The sequence below is a fragment of the Crocodylus porosus genome, unplaced genomic scaffold (genome assembly GCF_001723895.1).
Source record: "Crocodylus porosus isolate Cpor-Errol unplaced genomic scaffold, CroPor_comp1, whole genome shotgun sequence".
Lineage (NCBI taxonomy): Eukaryota > Metazoa > Chordata > Crocodylia > Crocodylidae > Crocodylus > Crocodylus porosus.
The window spans coordinates 188,730,718-188,750,327 of record NW_017728906.1 but is presented as its reverse complement, the minus strand read 5'-3'; the positions used below and the strand labels follow the sequence as shown (position 1 = coordinate 188,750,327).

Below are 19,610 nucleotides of genomic sequence, written 5' to 3'. Positions count from 1 at the left end.
ACCTACAAAACAAGCATAAACAGGAAGGTATTTACTACACACTGCAATTTGTTCATTCTGACAAAATGAGACTAGTAGATCCCTGCAGAATCTGATCCTTATTTCTAAAGATCTATACATGAAAATGGCATTTAAGCATAGAAATGATATCCTGGCCCCAGTGAAATCAATAGGAATTTTGCTATTGACTTCAGTGGAGCCAGTATTTCACCCATAATATCAGAGTCATAACTAGAAAGTTTTGCAGTCTGAGCTGGACAACACTGGGGTTGGGGGGGGGGGACAGAGGAATGGTTGCCATCTTACCTGCTGCAGAGACTCCAGAGGTATCACAGCCCCCAGCTGTTGCTTTTGAGGTGCAGTGTCTGCATGCTTTGCCTGTTTTTGCTGTAGCATGTAGCTGCTCCTGTGATGGGGCTCCCTGGAGACCACAATTCAGGCAGCCCCTCTCAGTGCCCAGGTTTGGCACTTCCCTTGCCTGCCCTAGTTATGCTACTGCATAACATATGGTGGGGCTGATTCTGGCTTCACACTGGTTTAAATGAAGAGCAATGAAAGAAGCGTAGAGATACCATACCAGGGTAAAATTAGTGTAAGTGAGGCAGAATCAGGCCTCTCATACCTATCAGATTGGATGGCAAGTCAATAATAGGAGGGTACAGGTATTAACAGGGCATTAGCAAGTTTCTTTTTCTCTTCACAAGCATGCATGTTTCCTATAAGGTACTATGTGTTAAGGAGGTGGGGTGTGGAAACAGTTAGGTTTGTTATGCTTTGCTTATCTTATCAGACATGATTGTTCAATCTAGCCTCTCACAGATTCCCTGTGATGAAAGTGCTCTGATAGTACAACATATTTAAAAATCAGTGGGATTTTATGTCAGGATTTTAGGGTGGATTTCACTCAGCCATTTGGTAAATGATGCAAAGCTTTCACAATGCAAGTGAAGCCAATCAAAGTCTTTATGTGAAGCCAATCAAAGTCTTTATGTGAAGCCAATCAAAGTCTTTACCTGAGTAGGTCACAAAAGTTTGGAAAACTGCAGGATGTTTAAAAGATGTTCAGTCTGGGGGTAAAATTTTCAAAAAGCACCGACATGCCATTCTCAAAAGCCTCTTGAATCACTTTGGAGAATCTGATTTGAACACTTAAGACATTCAGGTGCTTTTGAAAAAGTTTGTGGTTGATCAGTTTTCAAACTAGCTCTAATCATAACTTTGAACTCTGATACTCCTTTTGTATTTTTCTTCTGTGTAGTAATCGCTTCTCGGCCTCTTGAAGGCTCGGATCGAAAACATTTTCTCTTGACTTAGGACTAGATGCAGTAAAGGACTTTCATGCTTAAGACAGGACTTAGGCAGGACTCAATTGGCTAAGTCTAAAATTGCAATTCAAAAAGCATTGCTCACCTGCTGCCTAATTTTAGGCATGCCTACACTGAGGACACAGACAGAAGTTACATTTGTGGTGCAATTGGCCCCTTGAAAACACTCTACAGCCATGCTCTTACAGAAAAGCATGGCTACAGAGCACTTTAAAAGTGCCTGATCATGCAACAATCTGAGCCTTTATTACATGAGGATTCAGATGAGGGCACTCCAAAATGCAGTGCCTTCATTAACTTCTGTCAGCATGCACTGTCCCCAGTGCTGTCTTCAGAATGGGAGGGGGAGAAGGGAAGGAAGGGATTTCCATTTGGGGTTTGCCCCATCCTTGCTAGAGGGTGGGACTGGAGCCCCCCTGAGGTGGGGGAGCTCCAATCCACCTACCCCACCCCCCAGCACCAGCTTGGCACCCCCAGACTGAGCTCCTTCCCCTCCCATTCTGAAGACAGAACTGGAACTGGGTGGTGGGGAGGGGCAAGGCTAACTGGAGCTTGATTGCTCAGCCCCCTGGACCCAACAGCAAGTGTTGTTGGGTTGCGGGAGAGAAGGATGCTGTAACTCATGGCACTTCCTGGGAAGCGCCATGATTTATTGTGGGGAGCTGAATGTCTGTCAGTGCCTTCTAAAGTTTCTCACCCTTTGACTAAGGAGTCAACTAGCTGTCTATAATGCTATCCTTGAGCTTGTCTAGGACTGTCCTAGTATGATTGCTGAGGTCTAGGGTGGATCTGGATCTAAACTCTCAGCAATGGATGTCTAATCCCCTCAGGAAACTGACCCGTGAAGTGTTCTCCATACCTACCACCCACCCAAAGTTATGTGGTCTCGACAAGATGCTGTTGTGACCATTCTTTAAAAAACAACACAGATGGTGGAAGTAGTCCCTGTCCTAAGGTTGTTTCTGGATTTTATCCAATGACTGTCTAATGCAAACTACAGAAATAGTCCTAGGAGATTGCAATGTAAGACTAGTTCTCCCAAATGAATGCCCTTGGTAAGAAGCTAAAGGGTCATCCTCCTCCTTATGTGATTCTGGCATCTTAACCTATGGATCTCTTCCTTTATGGAGTCATGACTTCACAAATGCACATACTCAGAGTAATGATAGCCTGATCACTCTATTGTTCCAAATGTGGTACTACTACCAAAACGTGGTCCTTTTTCAACTGACTGTTCTTTACGGGAAAGAATAACCTGGTATCATTCTTGAAAACAAATATACATTTTCAAGACACCTGCCCACAGGAGAGGAATTCAGTCTGTGGTTTCTAAATGAATGGACATGCCTCACTTGTAGCCCTGCAACAGGCACTCTGGAGTAGGACAGAACTTCTGACACATCCATATCACATCAGATACATCAGTATTTCCTCTTGGCTAGCTCTTGGCAGCTTTCTACTCAGTGTGCAGTTTTCTTGGACTGCATTTCTGAGGTACATGACTACAGACTGTGTGGAGGGAACTGGGATACTTCAGTCTGGGTTCTGGATTCCATGCTCGAATGCTTTATTGGATATACCCTTACAACCCATTTCCAATTCTGGAGTATGTGGTGACAGTGTAGCTCAGCCCGTTATTCCTATAGTAGCCTCTAAGCTAAATTTCACTTTTGACTATAATGGAATAACTCTGAAGTCAACAGAGTTTTGTCAACTTACCTGATACAAGAAGACATTGAAAACTAGTTCTGTAATACTGAAAGGTAACCACAATAGTCTTAGCTTTAGTGAGAAGGCAGCTATACATCTGCTGCAGTGTGTGCTGATTGCCAAAGCACTGCCAGCTAAATAGCAAAGGAGGTACTAATACATGGAACTGGGGGAGAGAATAGCTAGAGCACAGTGGAGCCATCAAGGAAAAGATAATCAAAATGGAAGTAAGGATCAGAGAAATAGTTTTAAAATTACTTTAAAAGGACAGTGTATTTTTAATTATTATTTTATAATCCCAAATACTCTTTCAAAATAGAATATAATGACTGCTACACGGGGACTATTCAGACACAGAGGCAAGCTCAAGGGGTTGGTATGGATTTGTTTTAAAAATGCAAAGTGCCTATTTGTAGCACAGCATCTATTTTTCTAAAGAAAGGAGAAAATACTTTATTCTGCTGAGAAGTTGCTATGGCAACATGGATACCAATGAATACATGGTGAAATCTGAGCTCCCCCCTTTACTTATTTCTTCAGCAGGCTCCTCTTACCACTTAATAGAGTGAATTATCTGTCCACGTTTTTCTCACGTTTAATGAAACTTCTGCCTTCTGCTTCTGTTGTCACTACCCAAGCTGTCAGTATTATTGTTTCTTAGACTCTTTCTTATAGATTAATACATTTGTGTATAATGGTTTTAGTACAACATTCAAATTCATCTGTCTTAAATAACGACACTTGTGAATACCATACCAGGTTATGCAATCTTATGCAAATCAGGAGAGAGAGAGGAGAGAGGAACCCTTCCATCAAATGTTGAAAGGGTTTTTGGTATTATTTGTTTAATTATTTAGGATAATGGGCTTTAGCATCTGAGGCTTGGGTAATTCATCAGATGTGCCCCACATTCCACTACACAGCTTTAGCAGCCACCATATGGTCACAGGTACCCACCTCTCAAAAAATTGTTTCCTTTTCAGTTTGCAACTCAGAGTTAGTTGCTGGCAATATGTGCTTTATGGGCTCATTTGCAAAAGAAAAAGAAAAAAACAAACCTTGACAAGATTATGCTAATTTTTGTGTGTGAGCAAGCATCTGACATTGAGGTGGTCACCAGAATTAATGCCCTTATTACCTTCTTAACCAACATTTTAGAATATGAAAATAAAATGTTTTAAAGTATTGTGTGTTACAAAGACATTAAAATCCACATGCCATACAGAAATGAGCCAATGTCTATTCTTTTGTGGAGATTAGGATCTATGTGCAAGGTTGACTGCACAGAAAGACAGCACCAACAGGGAGCCAGATTCTCATCCTGGCTAAACAGTTGTTAGCCCAAAGTTGTTCAACTGGTTTCATTGAAGTTAATCTGAACTTACACTGGTGTAGCGGGAAGCAGTGTTTGGACCACTGTTGCTAGGTTAACAGCTGTAAAACAGTGGTATGGATTCATAAAGATGTAAGTCACTAAATAAGAGAGCCTTCATGTTAGAGGGTGATATCAGGATTTGAGTGTTTGTACACATGCCCACCAGAAGAATTTCTCAGATTTAAAGGTGGCTATAGAGGATGGTTTGGAGGACCTAAATTTTGGAGTGTAAAGTTGGGAGTTTGGTGTGTTAGACCATGTCTAACACCCAAAATTACAGTGCCCATTGATAGCTCCACCAAACATACCACACAGCTTCATATAGTATCACCCAGCCTGTGAATAATATAAATATATCCATGCGGTGATGACTCAGTGCCATTTAGCTTGCCCTTGGTGCTGTCCTTTATACATGGAATCCTTGGCTCCCTTCATCTAACATGATGGCTACTGGACTGGAGGGGAGAGGCAGCAATAGACATTGGATAGAGATGCATAATACAGTAGTATCCACTGGGAACAAGAGAGGGATAGGCAAAGACCTGTGAGTCTCAGCTGTACACTGAACATATAATTTGGACTTTAATTTATTGTCCCTTTGGTATATGGATCACAATGTAGTTAGACAGCTTCTCTAGTAGTAAAGAAAGTATTCATCACATTTAACGTAAACATCAAAGCAAAGATTGTATAAGCACAACATGCTCCCCACTCACATTGATTTTATACGGAGGCATTATTAAGAAGAATGCTGGCATTAAAGACTGAAACAGTTGCATTTAAGAATATAAGCAATTTGCAAAATCTTAAGAGGAAACAGATTTTTGCCTAGGGCTCCTCTCCTGCTATTGAGTAAAGGGGCCAGTCTGCCCAGCTGCAGAATAAAGAAGCCAAAGATTTCTAACTTTGCAATAAGGTGAGTCAGCAGGAAAGCTGAGAATTTTTACAAAGTGCTTTCTAACTTGAACTGAATTGAGTTGAAAGATGTTGTAAAGAGCTGGGCAAAGGAACCCATTTACAGGGCACACAGTTTTATTGGTCCAGGAAACCCAGGAGCTAGGCTGCATGTTCTTGGGCACCATCTACTGGCAGCTCACCTTTAAACTCCTTATATAAATATTGCCGCACAGACGAATTTCAGTGGAGCTACACGATTTACACACACTGATGTTCAAGTCCTCAGATTGTTTCTAATAGTAAGTATTTTTCAAGGAAAACCTATAAAGAAATTGCTGGGGGTTTTTTTTCCAAAAATGACATTAATAGTGTGATGTCTAACAGAGGGCATGTCCTGAATTAAAAGAGAGGGAGGTAACAGGACTTTAAGGTCAGAAGGAACCATTCTGATCAGTCAGTCTGACTTGACCTCTTAAATAATGTTAGCTGAAGAAAATCAGTAACATTGCATCAGATATACGAACTGGTTTGGGCTAGAGCACTGACTCTCACCCAGGCTCCTGCAGCACCTTGGGGTGCTATGAGATCTTTTTAAGGGTGCCAAGGGGTGCTGTGCAATATTTGCACTGCTAGGGGTGCCAACACCTACACATGATTTGCAAGATAATCCCAGAGATTTTTTAAAAGTTTGCATACTCTAAAAAGGGGTTGAATAGCACTGAGCTGGAGCTTAACATTTGAAAAACACATCCTGGGTATGTCTACACATTCATTAATGCGCCATAGTTACTGCACATTAAATTTAGTACTTGTATAACCAAGTACTAAATCAATGTGCAGTAATTTGTGCTAATGCACAATAGCATTGGCATACGGGTTTCTTCAGATGTTAACAGCACACTAACCTAATACTGCTGTGCAGTAGTGTATTAGCACAGGTTTTTGCCTGGCACTCTACTGTGCAGTGTTATTAAGCTGCCGTGCAGTTAGCATCTTATCTAGATGCACCCCCTGTGTAGTATTACAGCCAGATTAACTGATGCCCATTTTCATTCCATTCTTTTATATTAGAATTTACTGACCTAGAGTCATCCAATTTCTTATATCGTCTAATCTCTGAAGTGATACAGATACATCACCAGACAATTAATGATGGCTTGGTTGAGAGCCAGGTTGAAGTACTTGGTACTTTATCTATTTATAATACTAACAAATAGATAATTGAAAATGGGTTAAATCCAGTCAGACTAAATGAGCAGTAAAATACCCCTTTGTTCTGTAAGAGATAAAACAGCAGGGATCTCTGTGCAAATCCCAGACCCAAGCAGCCAGGCAAACAGAAGCTAACAACATGCCAGCTAAAGGTCATCCTGAGGACTAATGTAGCAAATGTAGGTATTAGGTCTAGGAAGAGGGTAGGGCATGTATCAATCTTTTTTACTCGAAAAAGAGCAAATTCTAGCAGTGAGAAAAGCAGCAAAGTGGCAGAGGCGCCCACTGACATAGTCCGAACGAGCACTGACATTGTGGCACTAAGAACACTTGAGACAGAGAGAGAGGGAGATAAAGAGAGAGTGTGCAAACTTGCTTTTGACTAGAAAATGAGCTTGGAACAATTTTTTGCTTGCTTGATTACTGCTTTATTGGGGAAATGGGGACTTTGTAAATAAAGAGAACTGCATCAAAAGCTTGGCTGCACCACCAATCTCTCCTCATAAATGGAACAACCTGCAAGAGGCCAATTTTTTATCTAAACAGTCAAAAGAGATAACACTAATGAAGATGTCCATGGTCTACATTTCAGTGTTTGCTGCTTTTCATTGACTGTTTCTCTCTCACCTTTCTCCATCTTTGTTCTCAAGGATGCTCTGTGCAAACAGTCTCCTGCAGAGTTTCTTGCCTGCATTGGGATTCTAGCCAACACTTGGTTTCTGCTTACTTGGAGCTCATTGCAGGATAATACATCTCTCTCTCTCCAATAGCCTCCCAAGAAAACTTAACAAACTGCTAAGCCAAATTGCAATTAATGGAAGGGACAGGCAAGGATGAAATTGTCTGAGGAGTTTTGCTAGTATTGAAGTAATGTTGATCCAGGAAATATATGAAAGGCAAGAAGTCTTGTGGATGATATCTTGTTTATCCAGTAAAAGATATCACCCACAAGAACTCTTGCTTGAGGAGTTTTGCTGTTTCCTGAAAACAAGACAGGGATGGTCTTGGTTCATGGATAGGGACTCAAAAAATCGGGGTGGTATTCTTAACACTAAGAACACTAATGAGGATGTCCATGGTTCTTAACACATCTTTTCAATGTGGGCAGGGCATTTTAATCTCTCTGCATGTTAGTAAAATCAGAGGAATATGGTGTTAGTCCCATTTTCTGTTTATTCTGTCTATTTAAATAGAAAGTTCTTTGGGTAAAGGACTTTTATTACAAATTTGTACAACGTTTTGTATAATGGAGCCTAAATCATGATTGGTGCAACGCACTGTTAGATACAATGGTAACAGCAACACTAATGTCTAAGAGCTGCGTATTTTGCCATCGGGGATCCTCCAGGGCCAGATGTCTCATTTTGAGATGTGGAGTATAAAGGTGTATCAGCCTGATTTTGAGTCCCCATTAAATGCAGTCCCTTACTGGAAGATTCAGGGCCTTCACTTCTATTGGGGTTTTTTTTACACATTTTATTTGTTGGACTTCCTATTTTTGACACCAGAAGCAAAAGTGGGAGCTCAGAATCTAAGGTAAATCCCGTGCACATTTATGGACTTGTGACTAGTTTCATTATTAGCACTGAATTTGGCCTAGTGATCTCATATAGGAATAACTGAAGACTAATTTTGCTTCTCGGTCTTTAGCTGATGTAAATGAAGGTGACCTCTATGTGCTGGGCTTATTGTGTGTATACATGCACATGCATATACATACACTTTATATGAAATGCCAAAACCAAAGCCAAAATCAACTGCCCTATATTACAAACAATGTTATTTGTCTGCAAAGTGAAGCAATTGAAAACATCAGAAAATACCTGCTTTACAGTTGACCACATAACCTTAAACCTGTTTGCTTGTGTTAGAAACCTCTTGTATCCTGAAAGTGTGTCAAGGGTCCTGTGGGAAAAAAAATACAATCATGCATGACTGTATTGTAGTAATTAAGACTGAACGGTCAACAGGTTTGGATGGCAATTGTTTTTTAAAGATAATATATACTGGTCACGTCTACATGAGACACTGACTATACAGTAGCCAAAAGTATGTCACAGTAGCACATCACAGCATAGGCAATGCTAATACTCTACTGCATAGTATTATTAGGCTACTACAGGTACTATTTAGTACCTGCTAATACAAATAGTAAATATATGCACACTAGCAACTGTACAGAAGTGTCTTGTGTAGACACATTGTGTGTCCTGTTCACTCCTTAGGTAAGACCTAAATAATATTTTTTTTTTTACATTTTATATTTTGTCAAGAAGATATTCTTAGCATCCCCTATATTTATTGACTATACTAGATGTTATTGTTGTCTACCAGCATGTGACATTTCTGTTGTCAAGCAGATTCGTATATTCTACAGGATTAAAAGCCTAAATAAAAGGACCTTGCCTAATTGAAAAAGCAGAGACTCCTAGGCCTGATATGTAAGAGACACTTCAAAGCAGGGGACTTTTGTAGTGGCTCCTGATATCTATTTTATTTATTCTTTTAAGGCTTTACTTGTTCCTTCTCATTCTTGGAATAACTTGTGCTGAGAATTCTCTCTCCAGGTTGTACATACTGGGAAATGAGCCCATATTTCTTTCCACACTGCTCACCGCATACCTCAATTCTGATCTGCTCAATTCTGATCACTATCACAGGGCGCATCTACACAAGACACTTTACTAATGATTAGAGCAAATTACTATACAGTAACTATCACCATCTACACATGTAGATGCTTACTCGCAGTAATTTGCTCTAATGACTAGCAAATTTATATGTTATTAGTTACTGCACAGTAACACATATGCAGATACAAATATGCTCCCGGTCAGCTTCACTACCAGAGGACCACTCGAAGCCCAGTCCAGATCTTTACCTGCCACAGGCCCAGGCCCTTAAAAACAGGGAGGCTGGGGCCCTGGGCCACCTGCAGCCATCCTCTGGCCACTGAGTGTCCCCAGAGAGGCCCCAAGCTAGTCCAGCCTACCCACATACTGGTGCTGCTGCTTGGCACCACCTCGCTGCACAACTGCCAGACCTGCTCCGTTGCACTGCACTAGGTGTTGCAGGTGTCTGCTAGGCCTGGGAGCACCCAGGGACACCTGCAGCCAGCCTCTGGCCACCAGGTCCTGCTCCAGCTGGCCCCAGGCCACCCACAGCAGCCTGCCCAGACCCTACTACTGGTGCCCGGAACACCTTCACCATGCATCTGCCTGTCCTGCACTGTGCCCGTACAGTGGGTGCTGTATGCTTCTGCCCAGGCCCTCCAGCACCGAGACTACCATGCTGAGACCTAGTGAGCTGTTGAGGGAGCCATACTGGAGTCCTCCCCGACACCACACACTGCCTCCTGGGGCCCCAAATGGTCCCAGGAGGAGCCTGTGGACCTCATCATGCTCTGGAGAGAGGCTGAGGTCCTCAGCCAGTTTGAGTAGAGCAGACACGCCAATGCACACATTTATGAGGGCCTGTCAGGGAGTGTGGGTTCCATCCAGGGCCTCAATGACTGGGGACAAGCCCAGGGCATGAAACCCTGTACCACCTCCAGGGGGTCATGCACAGTGTGCCCCAGCATGTCTTGGAGGGCGCTGCACACCTCCAGAATGGCCTCCCCAGTGGTCACCTTGCCCACACTGAAGCGGTGGCTGACATAGTGGAAGCTTGTGGACGTGGCCAGCTTGAGCAGGGCAATAGCCAGCCAGATGTCTGTGGGGAGCAGCTGCTGCATGGTGGTGTCGTGCCACTCCAGGTGCAGGCAGAGCTGCTCAAGGAGGTCCTGGAAGGTGGCCTGGGTCATGCGAAAGGGCTCCAGACACTGCTTATCATCCCAAGTGGTCTGGACAATGTGCAGCCACCAGTCCTGGCTGGCCCAACAGGCCCAGAGGCAGTGGGGCTGGAGGCCCATGAGCACATAGATGACCCCAGTTGTGGCATCTAGGAGCACATCATCAGCATCCCTGCTGGAGTCCAGGTGGCAGCATGGGGTCTGGGCTGCAGCAGCGTGGTGCCAGGAGGCCTGGGACAGTGCGATGGTCCAGGCCAGGTGGCTGCACTGTGCAGGGGTGTTGCTAGGGCTGAGATTGACCTGGGTCAGGTGGCGGTTCCCATGTCAGGCCATCAGGGTGAGCAGGGGGGCAAGCAGGAGTCTGGAGCAGTGGACATTGCTGCTGGGGCCTGGGGCTGGAGCAGCCATGTTGTGGCAGGCAGAGGCTGAGGCAACAGAGCTACTGTGTGCTGCCACCATGCTCTGCATGTTGCTCTGGGTCAGGCAAACAGGTGGCCTGGGAGTACTGCGTGAGGCTGCCTTTTCAAGATAGCCATCAGCCACAGGCTGCTGCAGCCAGAGCCTCCAGCTCTCCCTGACAGTGGCAGGGGGCTGGTGCAGGGCTGTCCAGGGTAAGCCATGAGCAGAAAATCTACTCCTGCATCCCTGAACATGTAGACACCTGCTTGGAGTAAACCCACCATACCGCTTTTGTATGTATAAACATGCTCATGGTCACCAGAAGCCCCTGCTGTCTACTCCATCCCACCTTTGATTACCTCTGAAAGGCCCAGATTTTTTCTGAGATCTCAAGAAATTCTAAATCCCAATTATTAGTACCTAGGCCACTACTTGCAACCCAGCCCCCTTTGCCAGCCACACCCCTGTGGTTCCAAGTAGTCATCAGATACTGCAAAGGAATAGCCTGAAAATAGCAGGCACTTGCACCCTGGGGATACCTCCCCTGCCATAGCAGAGTGAATACACTGAAGTAGGGCTGGAAGGAACCTCGTGTGATCACCTAGTCCAGCCCTCTGCTCAGGACAGGATCATTCCTGACTAAACCATCCCATCCAAGTGTCTGCCCAACCTACTCCTGAAATTTCAGAGGATGGAGATTCCACAGCCTATATTGGCAGCTTGTCCCAATGCTTGACCATCCTCATAGACAGACAGTTCTTTCAAATCTCCAACCTAAATGTCCTAAGCCCCAGATCTGTGGAGTTTCCCCAGAGCAGCTTTGCATTCCAGGGTTTGGTGTGTAAAAGTAAGGTGAGGCATGCCTGAGAGATGCCCTCCCGCAAAACCAGGGGAGACAGAAAAGACATAACCAGAAGGGCAAAACGATTTCTTTAAGGCCAAAATTTACAGTTGCCCAGCTATGTGTCACTTGGGCACATAGGACGCTTGTACATATGATGCCATTACTGTGTACATGTGATGAAAATGTCACTTTGTGCAGCTTAATAGTGTCACAATGCAGGAGGTTGGGGAGTTTAAAAGGAGTTTGCATTGTTGCAAACTAACTACATCCTCACCCTAACAGTGACAGAAACCCCTAACTTGAAAGGGTGAGTTTCAATTAAAAACTCATCATTTCAATTTCGTGAGCATAGAATGCGACCCCCATCATGAGTACCAGAACCCAAAGCAGAGATCATTTCAGATGAAAGATGGTGCTCTTTCCCCTATTTGCAGACCACTTGTAGTGATCTCTCAACTCTTAGCTGTAGGGACTTGTCAGAACTAAGAGACGCGGCCTTAGGCTCCAAGCACAGAGAAGATGCCTCCAAACAACTGTTCCAAACACAAAACCAGTCATTTCCACTTACCTCTTACAAATTAAAGCCAGTTTCTGCAATCACCCACTCTGTACAGAGTTGCCAAGGGTCACAGAGTTGCCAGAGTACCGAGGATCTAAATGAATGGCTTGCACAGAAAGCTCTATTCATGTCTCAGGGACTGGGGTTCTCTGTTTTCATAGTGGGGAATTTAGCCTACTGAAATTGCATGGGGGTAAGTGAAGACTGAATCTCTACCCAAGTCATGTGATAAGGATACCTGTTAAATGTGCATCACTACAAAGTATGTTAAATGCATGTGTCATATTAATATATGTCATATTTCTGCAATTATGAAATTAGCATCAACATCTTTTCTTACACAGGACGTTCCACATTTGCCTATGCTGCACTGGTTTTAACAGGTCATAGGACCCATTCTTAAAGGTACAACAGTTTTTATTTTATCTTTGTAACAAAGACATCAGTACTAATAGCATATATTTTACACAGGTAATCTGCAGCCAATCAGAAGAGTACAACAGCCAGCGGGCTTTATGCAATGCCACCAATGAAGGGCCTATACTTCGAAATCCTGGTAACCATGATAAAACAAGGACTCCTAGGCTCCCTTCTTCGGCTGAAGTTGAATTTTGTTTAAGCCTGACTCAGTACGAATCTGGGTCCATGGATAAATTGGCCAATTTCAGCTTCAGAAACACGTTGGAAGGTAACATGTTTTACTCTGCTATGACAATTTCTATATAGAGAATAAGATTTCGTAGGGCTAGAGCCATATAAACTATGGGTACCTTTTACCAATTTGTTAGAGTGGAATTGATAAACAATATGATGTCATACTTTTTTGCTAGAATAAGTAGAATCATCTTACTACAACTTTATTAAAAATGGGTACATACAGATAAAACAATTTTATCATTATCATAGGGCACCAGTGTAAGCTGTTACATGGCAACTATTACATCTACAGTCTTCCGTGCCAATACAAGTGCAGAAAAAACTGTTACAACTTTTTTTCATTCAGAGTTAAAAGTTAATGCATATAGCTCACTTTTATAGCTGCAGGATCACATAGATGTAACAGTTATATTGTAACAGTTGATGGGAGCTCCCAAGCAACCAGTTCAAGGAATTGAAAGGCACATTTGTTCCAGAGCTGATGAAAAAAAGCAGAGATCAGTCAACATCTGATGAAGTGAGCTTGAGTTCAGGAAAGCTTATGCTCTATATATAGCTTCTTTAGTTAGTCTATCAGGTGCATATCTACCCTTCCTTTTGCCTGATTTCTGATACCATAGTTCCATTTTATGGAAAATACCAGTCCAACGGTATTACCACAGGACTTTATTTTTGTATTATTTTGCTACCTCCATGTATATTTTTAATGCATTACAATTATTCTTCCAGTATAAGGGAAGAGATAGTGGGTACAAATAAGCATTACTTATGCTGACTTGCGCACAAATTTGCTACCTGCATGATGCAGGTAGTAAATTTATACCCAAGTGGTTACTGTAGTAATGCACATGTAGGTGCATTACTGTGCAGTAACACTGTGTGTGTGGACTGACTTGGGAGTAACTTTACTCCCAAGTTGGTCCACATACTGCTCTGTAAAGCCTACACAGGTAGACGCCATCTTAAAAACTGTTTACTGCTCAGTAAAGCACTGTGCAGTACTTTACTGCACAGTAAATGCTTATGTAGACATGCCCATAGACTTGCACAGTGATCAGTTATATCTATCATACATTAAAGGAAGAAGTTGCAGCAAAAGGCATCCAAAGTCCCATCCTTTGTGAAGCTTCATGCCTACTGTGCTATATGAGAACAGATGCCATCTCTCTCAAAAACATAAGCAGCTTCTTAGATCAAATGGACAAGGGTGAATACAGAATCCAGCACATGAACTTGCACCAAGAGTATAAATTGGAAGTAGTCTAAATTACTGTGATGTTAACTGATATCACAGGAGAATAGGATCTAGTGACTTAGTGCTGGAGAATAGTAGAGATCAGACTGACGATTACACAGTATCCCTCAAGAATGTCAAGAAACTTGAAGCATGAAGAATCCTGTCTAATGACCTATGCGCATGTACAAGGCATGCAGCATTTCTGATTAACAAACTGTATACCCTTTTCTAAAAATCCAGCCTTTTATTTTGCTGATATTTATTTTTCTTAATGTTTTAACTTGTGTTACAAAAAGAGAGCTTAAAAATGCCGTTGAACAGAGGGAGGTAGTTAGCAACCTCTAAATTCACCTAACTGCTGAAGTTGACATTGAATCAGATCCATGGGTTTGAGAGCAGATATGCTATAAATGCAATTATGGTATTAGTACTGGTTTCCTCTTTTCTCGGTATTTGTACAGTAACCACTTGGGTATAAATTTACTACCTGCATCATGCAGGTAGCAAATTTGTGTGCAAGTCAGCATAAGTCACCATAGTTACTGTGCACGCCACAGTACAGGCATGCACATATAGACATGCACCCACACTGTGCAGTAATTTTCAGGTATTCCACAGTAACCTAAATTACTGCGCAGTAAGTGTGGACATGCAGATGCACCCTCTGTGTATGTGCACGAGTTTGGCAAGCTGTTGCACCCAGTCAGAATCTGGCTGGATTAATTTTAAGTTGGGTACAGATACCAAATCTCTAATTACCAGTCTGTATAACACTGAGCAGTCACATCTGCTATCGTGTTACAGGATACATGTTTAATTTCGTGACATCTACTGACATCCCTGAGCCAACATGCTTTCAGCCTGATCCTAAATGTTTGTAAAATATAACAATTTAATATATTTAACAATTTATTACAGGATAACAGGACCAGATGCTGATTTGCGTTTGTATAAATCTGTTAAGATCAGTGGGGTTACTCTAGGTTTATATGAGTAGAAGTGCAGGGTCAAGCTTATGACCTCCAGTGGAACTACTCCTGATTTATGGCAAAATGAGATAAATACCAGTCCAATGGTGCTGTAGAGGAACCCTGTCTTCATGTAGTCAAATAGACTGTAGATGGGACTGGGACACAGGGGCCCAAAATTCTATTGCTATCCTTTTTATTGCGACTTTAGGCAAGTTTCTTTGCTTTGTCATGCTCCACTTACCTCTTCTATGAGATGGGAGGAAAACACCAACATCCCTTCTTTGGAAAATGCTATATTAGAGCATATTTGCTATATGCTATATTTTCAATATTCCACACAGTAACTATCTCCATAAGCTGCACTCTGTTAACCAAGTAAAAAACAAACCTACCAGGACTGTGAGAAAAAATCTCTTTTAGTTAAGAGTAGCCTAATCCAACTGGTCACAAAAGAAACAAACCACACAAAGGTCAACCTTTAATAAAGCCACAACCTAAAGGACCTACGAACACAAATTTTTCCCCATAATGCCCTTCCATTTGAGTTAAAAAAATACAGTCAGTCACTGGCATAGTGCCTCTCGAAACAGGCACAAGCTTTAAAGAGATTTTGTGTGCATGGGTTCTGCTGAGGAAATACCCTGGACTATACTAGATATAGAAGTCTGTACACAGAGGATATAGAATAAAAACCTCCCTGTTAGGCATCATATGAGACCTGAATGAGAGTTAAAAGCTCTTTGTTCAATATACATGCTGGCTTTGGTCATGCTGCTGTGCTTTTTATCCAACACTTTATATAGTAGAGCGCGCTGAAGCTTGACATTTCCATTTTATGAGAAACTGAAACACTTTGAAACCATTCCAGTTCATAAAAATATTTTTTCTAAAACTTCCCCCAATATTATAAATCAAAAAAAGATTCCATTATGGAAAGTTTTATTTTGTACTAAGTCATTTTATATTACTTGTGTTCTTTTTGTATTATTATTTCCTGACATAACGTATCAAAGTAGAACAAGTTGTATCATAACTTAACCTGCCATCATATGAATTACTAGTATGCAAGTGTCAGAAAAAAGGTAATGAAAATAAAACATGACATTTTAAAATTCCAAATTGCAGATTCCACCAAAAATGAATTTGCAATATTTTTCTGGAACAAAACAATTTTTCATAGAAAATTAAGTGTAACCTCCAACAGGTAATTGTTCTGACAAAAAAATTCTGGACAGCTCTTACAAAGACCTCATTCTTGCCTCCTCCCCAGGTCAAGGGTGGGCCAAATTCAGAATGATGACATGAATTCAGGCTGTACAGTCACAGCCTGTTGTCAGACCCAGGAGTGTCATCTCTCAAGCACATTACAGAGAGACTGCTGGCTTACAGTGAAGTTTTATGGAAGTTAGCTAGACAACCATGACTTTTTGACAATAGTTCCATATATCTGTGGTCGCTGCAGCTTCTCATTCCAGCAATAGTGTATTAGCTTTAAATGATGTAGGATTTGGCACTGAAACTCACATAGAGTCATAGACTTTGATAACCAGCTGAAAATATGACTTGAAGGATATTGCTATGATTTTGTGCAATAATTCCTGTCTCCTGGACTTCTGCTAGGAATCTGCAGGAAGTTCTTTGCTTCTTTGTTTTACATTCGTCTGAAGCAGTGCTCTTTGGCTACAGTTAGAGGTGGCTTGCACGTGCTGCTGCTCCTAACCCATATTTAGGACCCATTGGTGATGCGTACGGGGTGCACACAGGAGCACGTGCACCACCTGTGCACTCCCTGAGCATGGTGGTGCACCCCCCGTGAAAACGGTGGTCTGCAATCGTCATTGGTTGCTGCTGACACTGCCAGCAACATCTGCAGGTGGTCACCAGTCGGCACTCACCACCCCAATCCCCCACCACCGACAACGCTGTGGCCACCTGGGGGAACTCCCTGCTTGCCGCTGCCATGCTCCCACTGCCAACAGTGCTGCCACTGCGTGAAGGAGCTTGCCATGTCCCACCAGCCTTTGGGGGCACACGGCATTCATGTTAGGACCCCTTCAGGTACCTGGCTGGAAGTTCTTGCTTATACACTCAGGGTCAATGTGACTGCCAGAATTGAAGGACAGTTTTTTTCCCTCAGGTAGATTGGCATGGACCATGGGTTGTTTTGTCTTCCTCTGTAGGATATGATCCTCTTCCCAGACAATTTGATCGCAGACTAATCTAATGTATTCTGTGCATCTATTTATTTTATCATATTCTGTGGGCGGGGAATGGGGTGCCTCTTCATACAGTGTTTTCTGACTTCAGTGTGCAAAAAAGAGGTGGATTATTGGGACAAATCATAGCTTGAGAATACAGGATCCTGGTTCTGATGGCTCAGGAGGCCCTACCCAGACTTACACTCCTATGCATTTAAAAAGAAGAAAATCTGGTTGTGGGGTTCTCTAACGTGTGGAATTCTTCTTACTTCCAAAATCATCACCACATGAATGAATGCGGCTCCCATTGTAGTGAATGAGATACAGGCATGCAGCACAAAACGTGTCATTTGATCTTTCAAGTGTCAGCATTTAACTTATCCATAGCACTTGACTCGAAAAAAAGTGTGAGGTTAATTTTATTTAATAACTGCAGTTCCACATTAGAAAACAGTGAAACAGCTTACTGACATGAAGTGACAGGATGTCACAGATGTTAAACAATTCACCAAAATAATCCAGATATATGGGGCATTTGCTCCAGTACTGCAATAATTAATGCTGATAATATTATCAACACTCTGAATTCTCCCTGAAATCTAGCAGATACACTTGGTGCAATCAATTCAGTGGCAAATGGAAAGCAGTGAAGGAAAACACTACTTGACTTGCACTTAATTTTTAAAGCTCTGTGCTTGACTGGTTGCATGAAGCTTTGTGAGCTCTTCTGCTAGACTGTGGAACCTGTAGTTCATGTAATTAAATACCACTTACTAAACGACACATGCCTCATGCAACTGATTGTTTTCTGAAGATGAAATATTATATAGAAGATAATAGAATGTGTCAGGCCAGTTTAGCTGGCACTATCAGCTCCAGCCACCATGAATTTTGGGCAAGATCCTCAGTTAGTGTATGCTGGCATGGCTCCAGTTAAGTTAATTCAACCTCACTGAAAATGGACCTTGATTTACAGTGGTATGAGTGTGTCTACCTGAGATGTTTACCGTGCAGTAGACTAGCTGCGCAGTGGCCACGTCATTACTGTGCAGTCTAAATGACAGCTCGGTGACAAGTACTAAATGACAGCTCAGTGACCAAAGTTACTGAACAGTCACACAAAGGAACAGCTTTTTTGTGACACTGACTATACAGTAGCTCATGACTACTGCACACTAGTGTTACATCATGCTTCCTGCCATGCAATGCTACTACACAGTAATCACGGGCTACTGCGCAGTCAGCATCTCATGTAGATGCCAGCAGTAACCATTGTGCATCTACATGTGTGCCCCTGTTAGGCTGGAGTAAACTAATTTACTCCACTGTACAATAATACTTGTAAATACAAGAACTACCTTGCTGCAGAGTGAAAAACTTCACAGAAGCTCATGTGTAGATAACTGCCCCAGCTGGCAGGGGCACGAAGGTACTTCAGTGCAAGGGCTGCCTGCCAGCCAGCTAGTCCCATGCTGAAGCACCCTCATGCCCCAGCCAGCCCCTCTGCAGCACATTGAGCTGGGGGGAGCAGCTCTGGGCTGGCAAGGTGACCCTCCAGATAGATGCTCCATCAGCTGGGGGTTCTTTGACCCAGCTCAACAAGCTGCAATCACGGGTGTATGTATAAATGTGCATCTGAGACCAATAAATTCCAGTGCTTATTGCAATAAGCACTGGAGTTTATTGCATCGTATTAATATGCATTTGTAGACGTGCCCATGGAGTCAGAATCATGGTCCCTGAAGCATTTGGTTTTGCTTCCATTTAAATCAATGGCAAAACCCCCATTGACCTCAGTGGTGCAAGAGCTGTCTCTTAGTGGTTATTTCTAGCTCTTTATGATCAATAAGCTTTCCCTTCCAAAGACAATTGAGATTTACTGTAATTCAAGATTACCAATTTACCCTACAACAACAGTGGAAATAAATCAATAACAATAGACCTTCACTGCCTTTAATTTTTATTGTCTGTTTTTCCTATTGAAAAGACAGTATAGAGTTTCACAGCTTTTACACACATGAGTAAACATTGCCTAACTCCTTGATACTGGTTGAAATGTGTCCCTATTAAGTGGAACTTTTGCTAATAACAGTTAACCAATAATACATGTTTATTCACACTAGTATTTAATTGGAATTGAGGTGATATGAAGAGCAAAACATGTCCTAATTCATCCAATCCTACTCAAAAGAAGTTGTTTTTTTTTCTTTTAACACAAAACTGAAAGGATTTTCAGGATAGGATTAGAATTCAAAAGGGTCTTGATATACTGGACAGCCAGGCACTAAGAAAACCTAGATTGCCCTAGATTTTAGGAGGGCAAACTTCAACGAGCTAAGGAGGATAGTTGGAGAAGCACTGAGGTCCCGGAGGGGAGGGGAGCCAGGTGTCCAAGGACAGTGGTCACTCCTTAAGGAGACGATGCTCCAAGCCCAA

The 19,610-nt window shown here is 42.4% G+C and overlaps 1 protein-coding gene across 1 annotated transcript in view; it reads left to right on the top strand.

Moving 5' to 3' along the window:
* Nucleotides 1-19,610, top strand: part of TYR (tyrosinase) — an 85,411-nt gene that overhangs the window by 2,964 nt on the left and 62,837 nt on the right. The window contains exon 2 of the mRNA XM_019530365.1: nt 12,583-12,799. Within this exon, the coding sequence (XP_019385910.1) occupies nt 12,583-12,799 (217 nt within the window). The remainder of the gene's footprint in view (nt 1-12,582; nt 12,800-19,610) is intronic.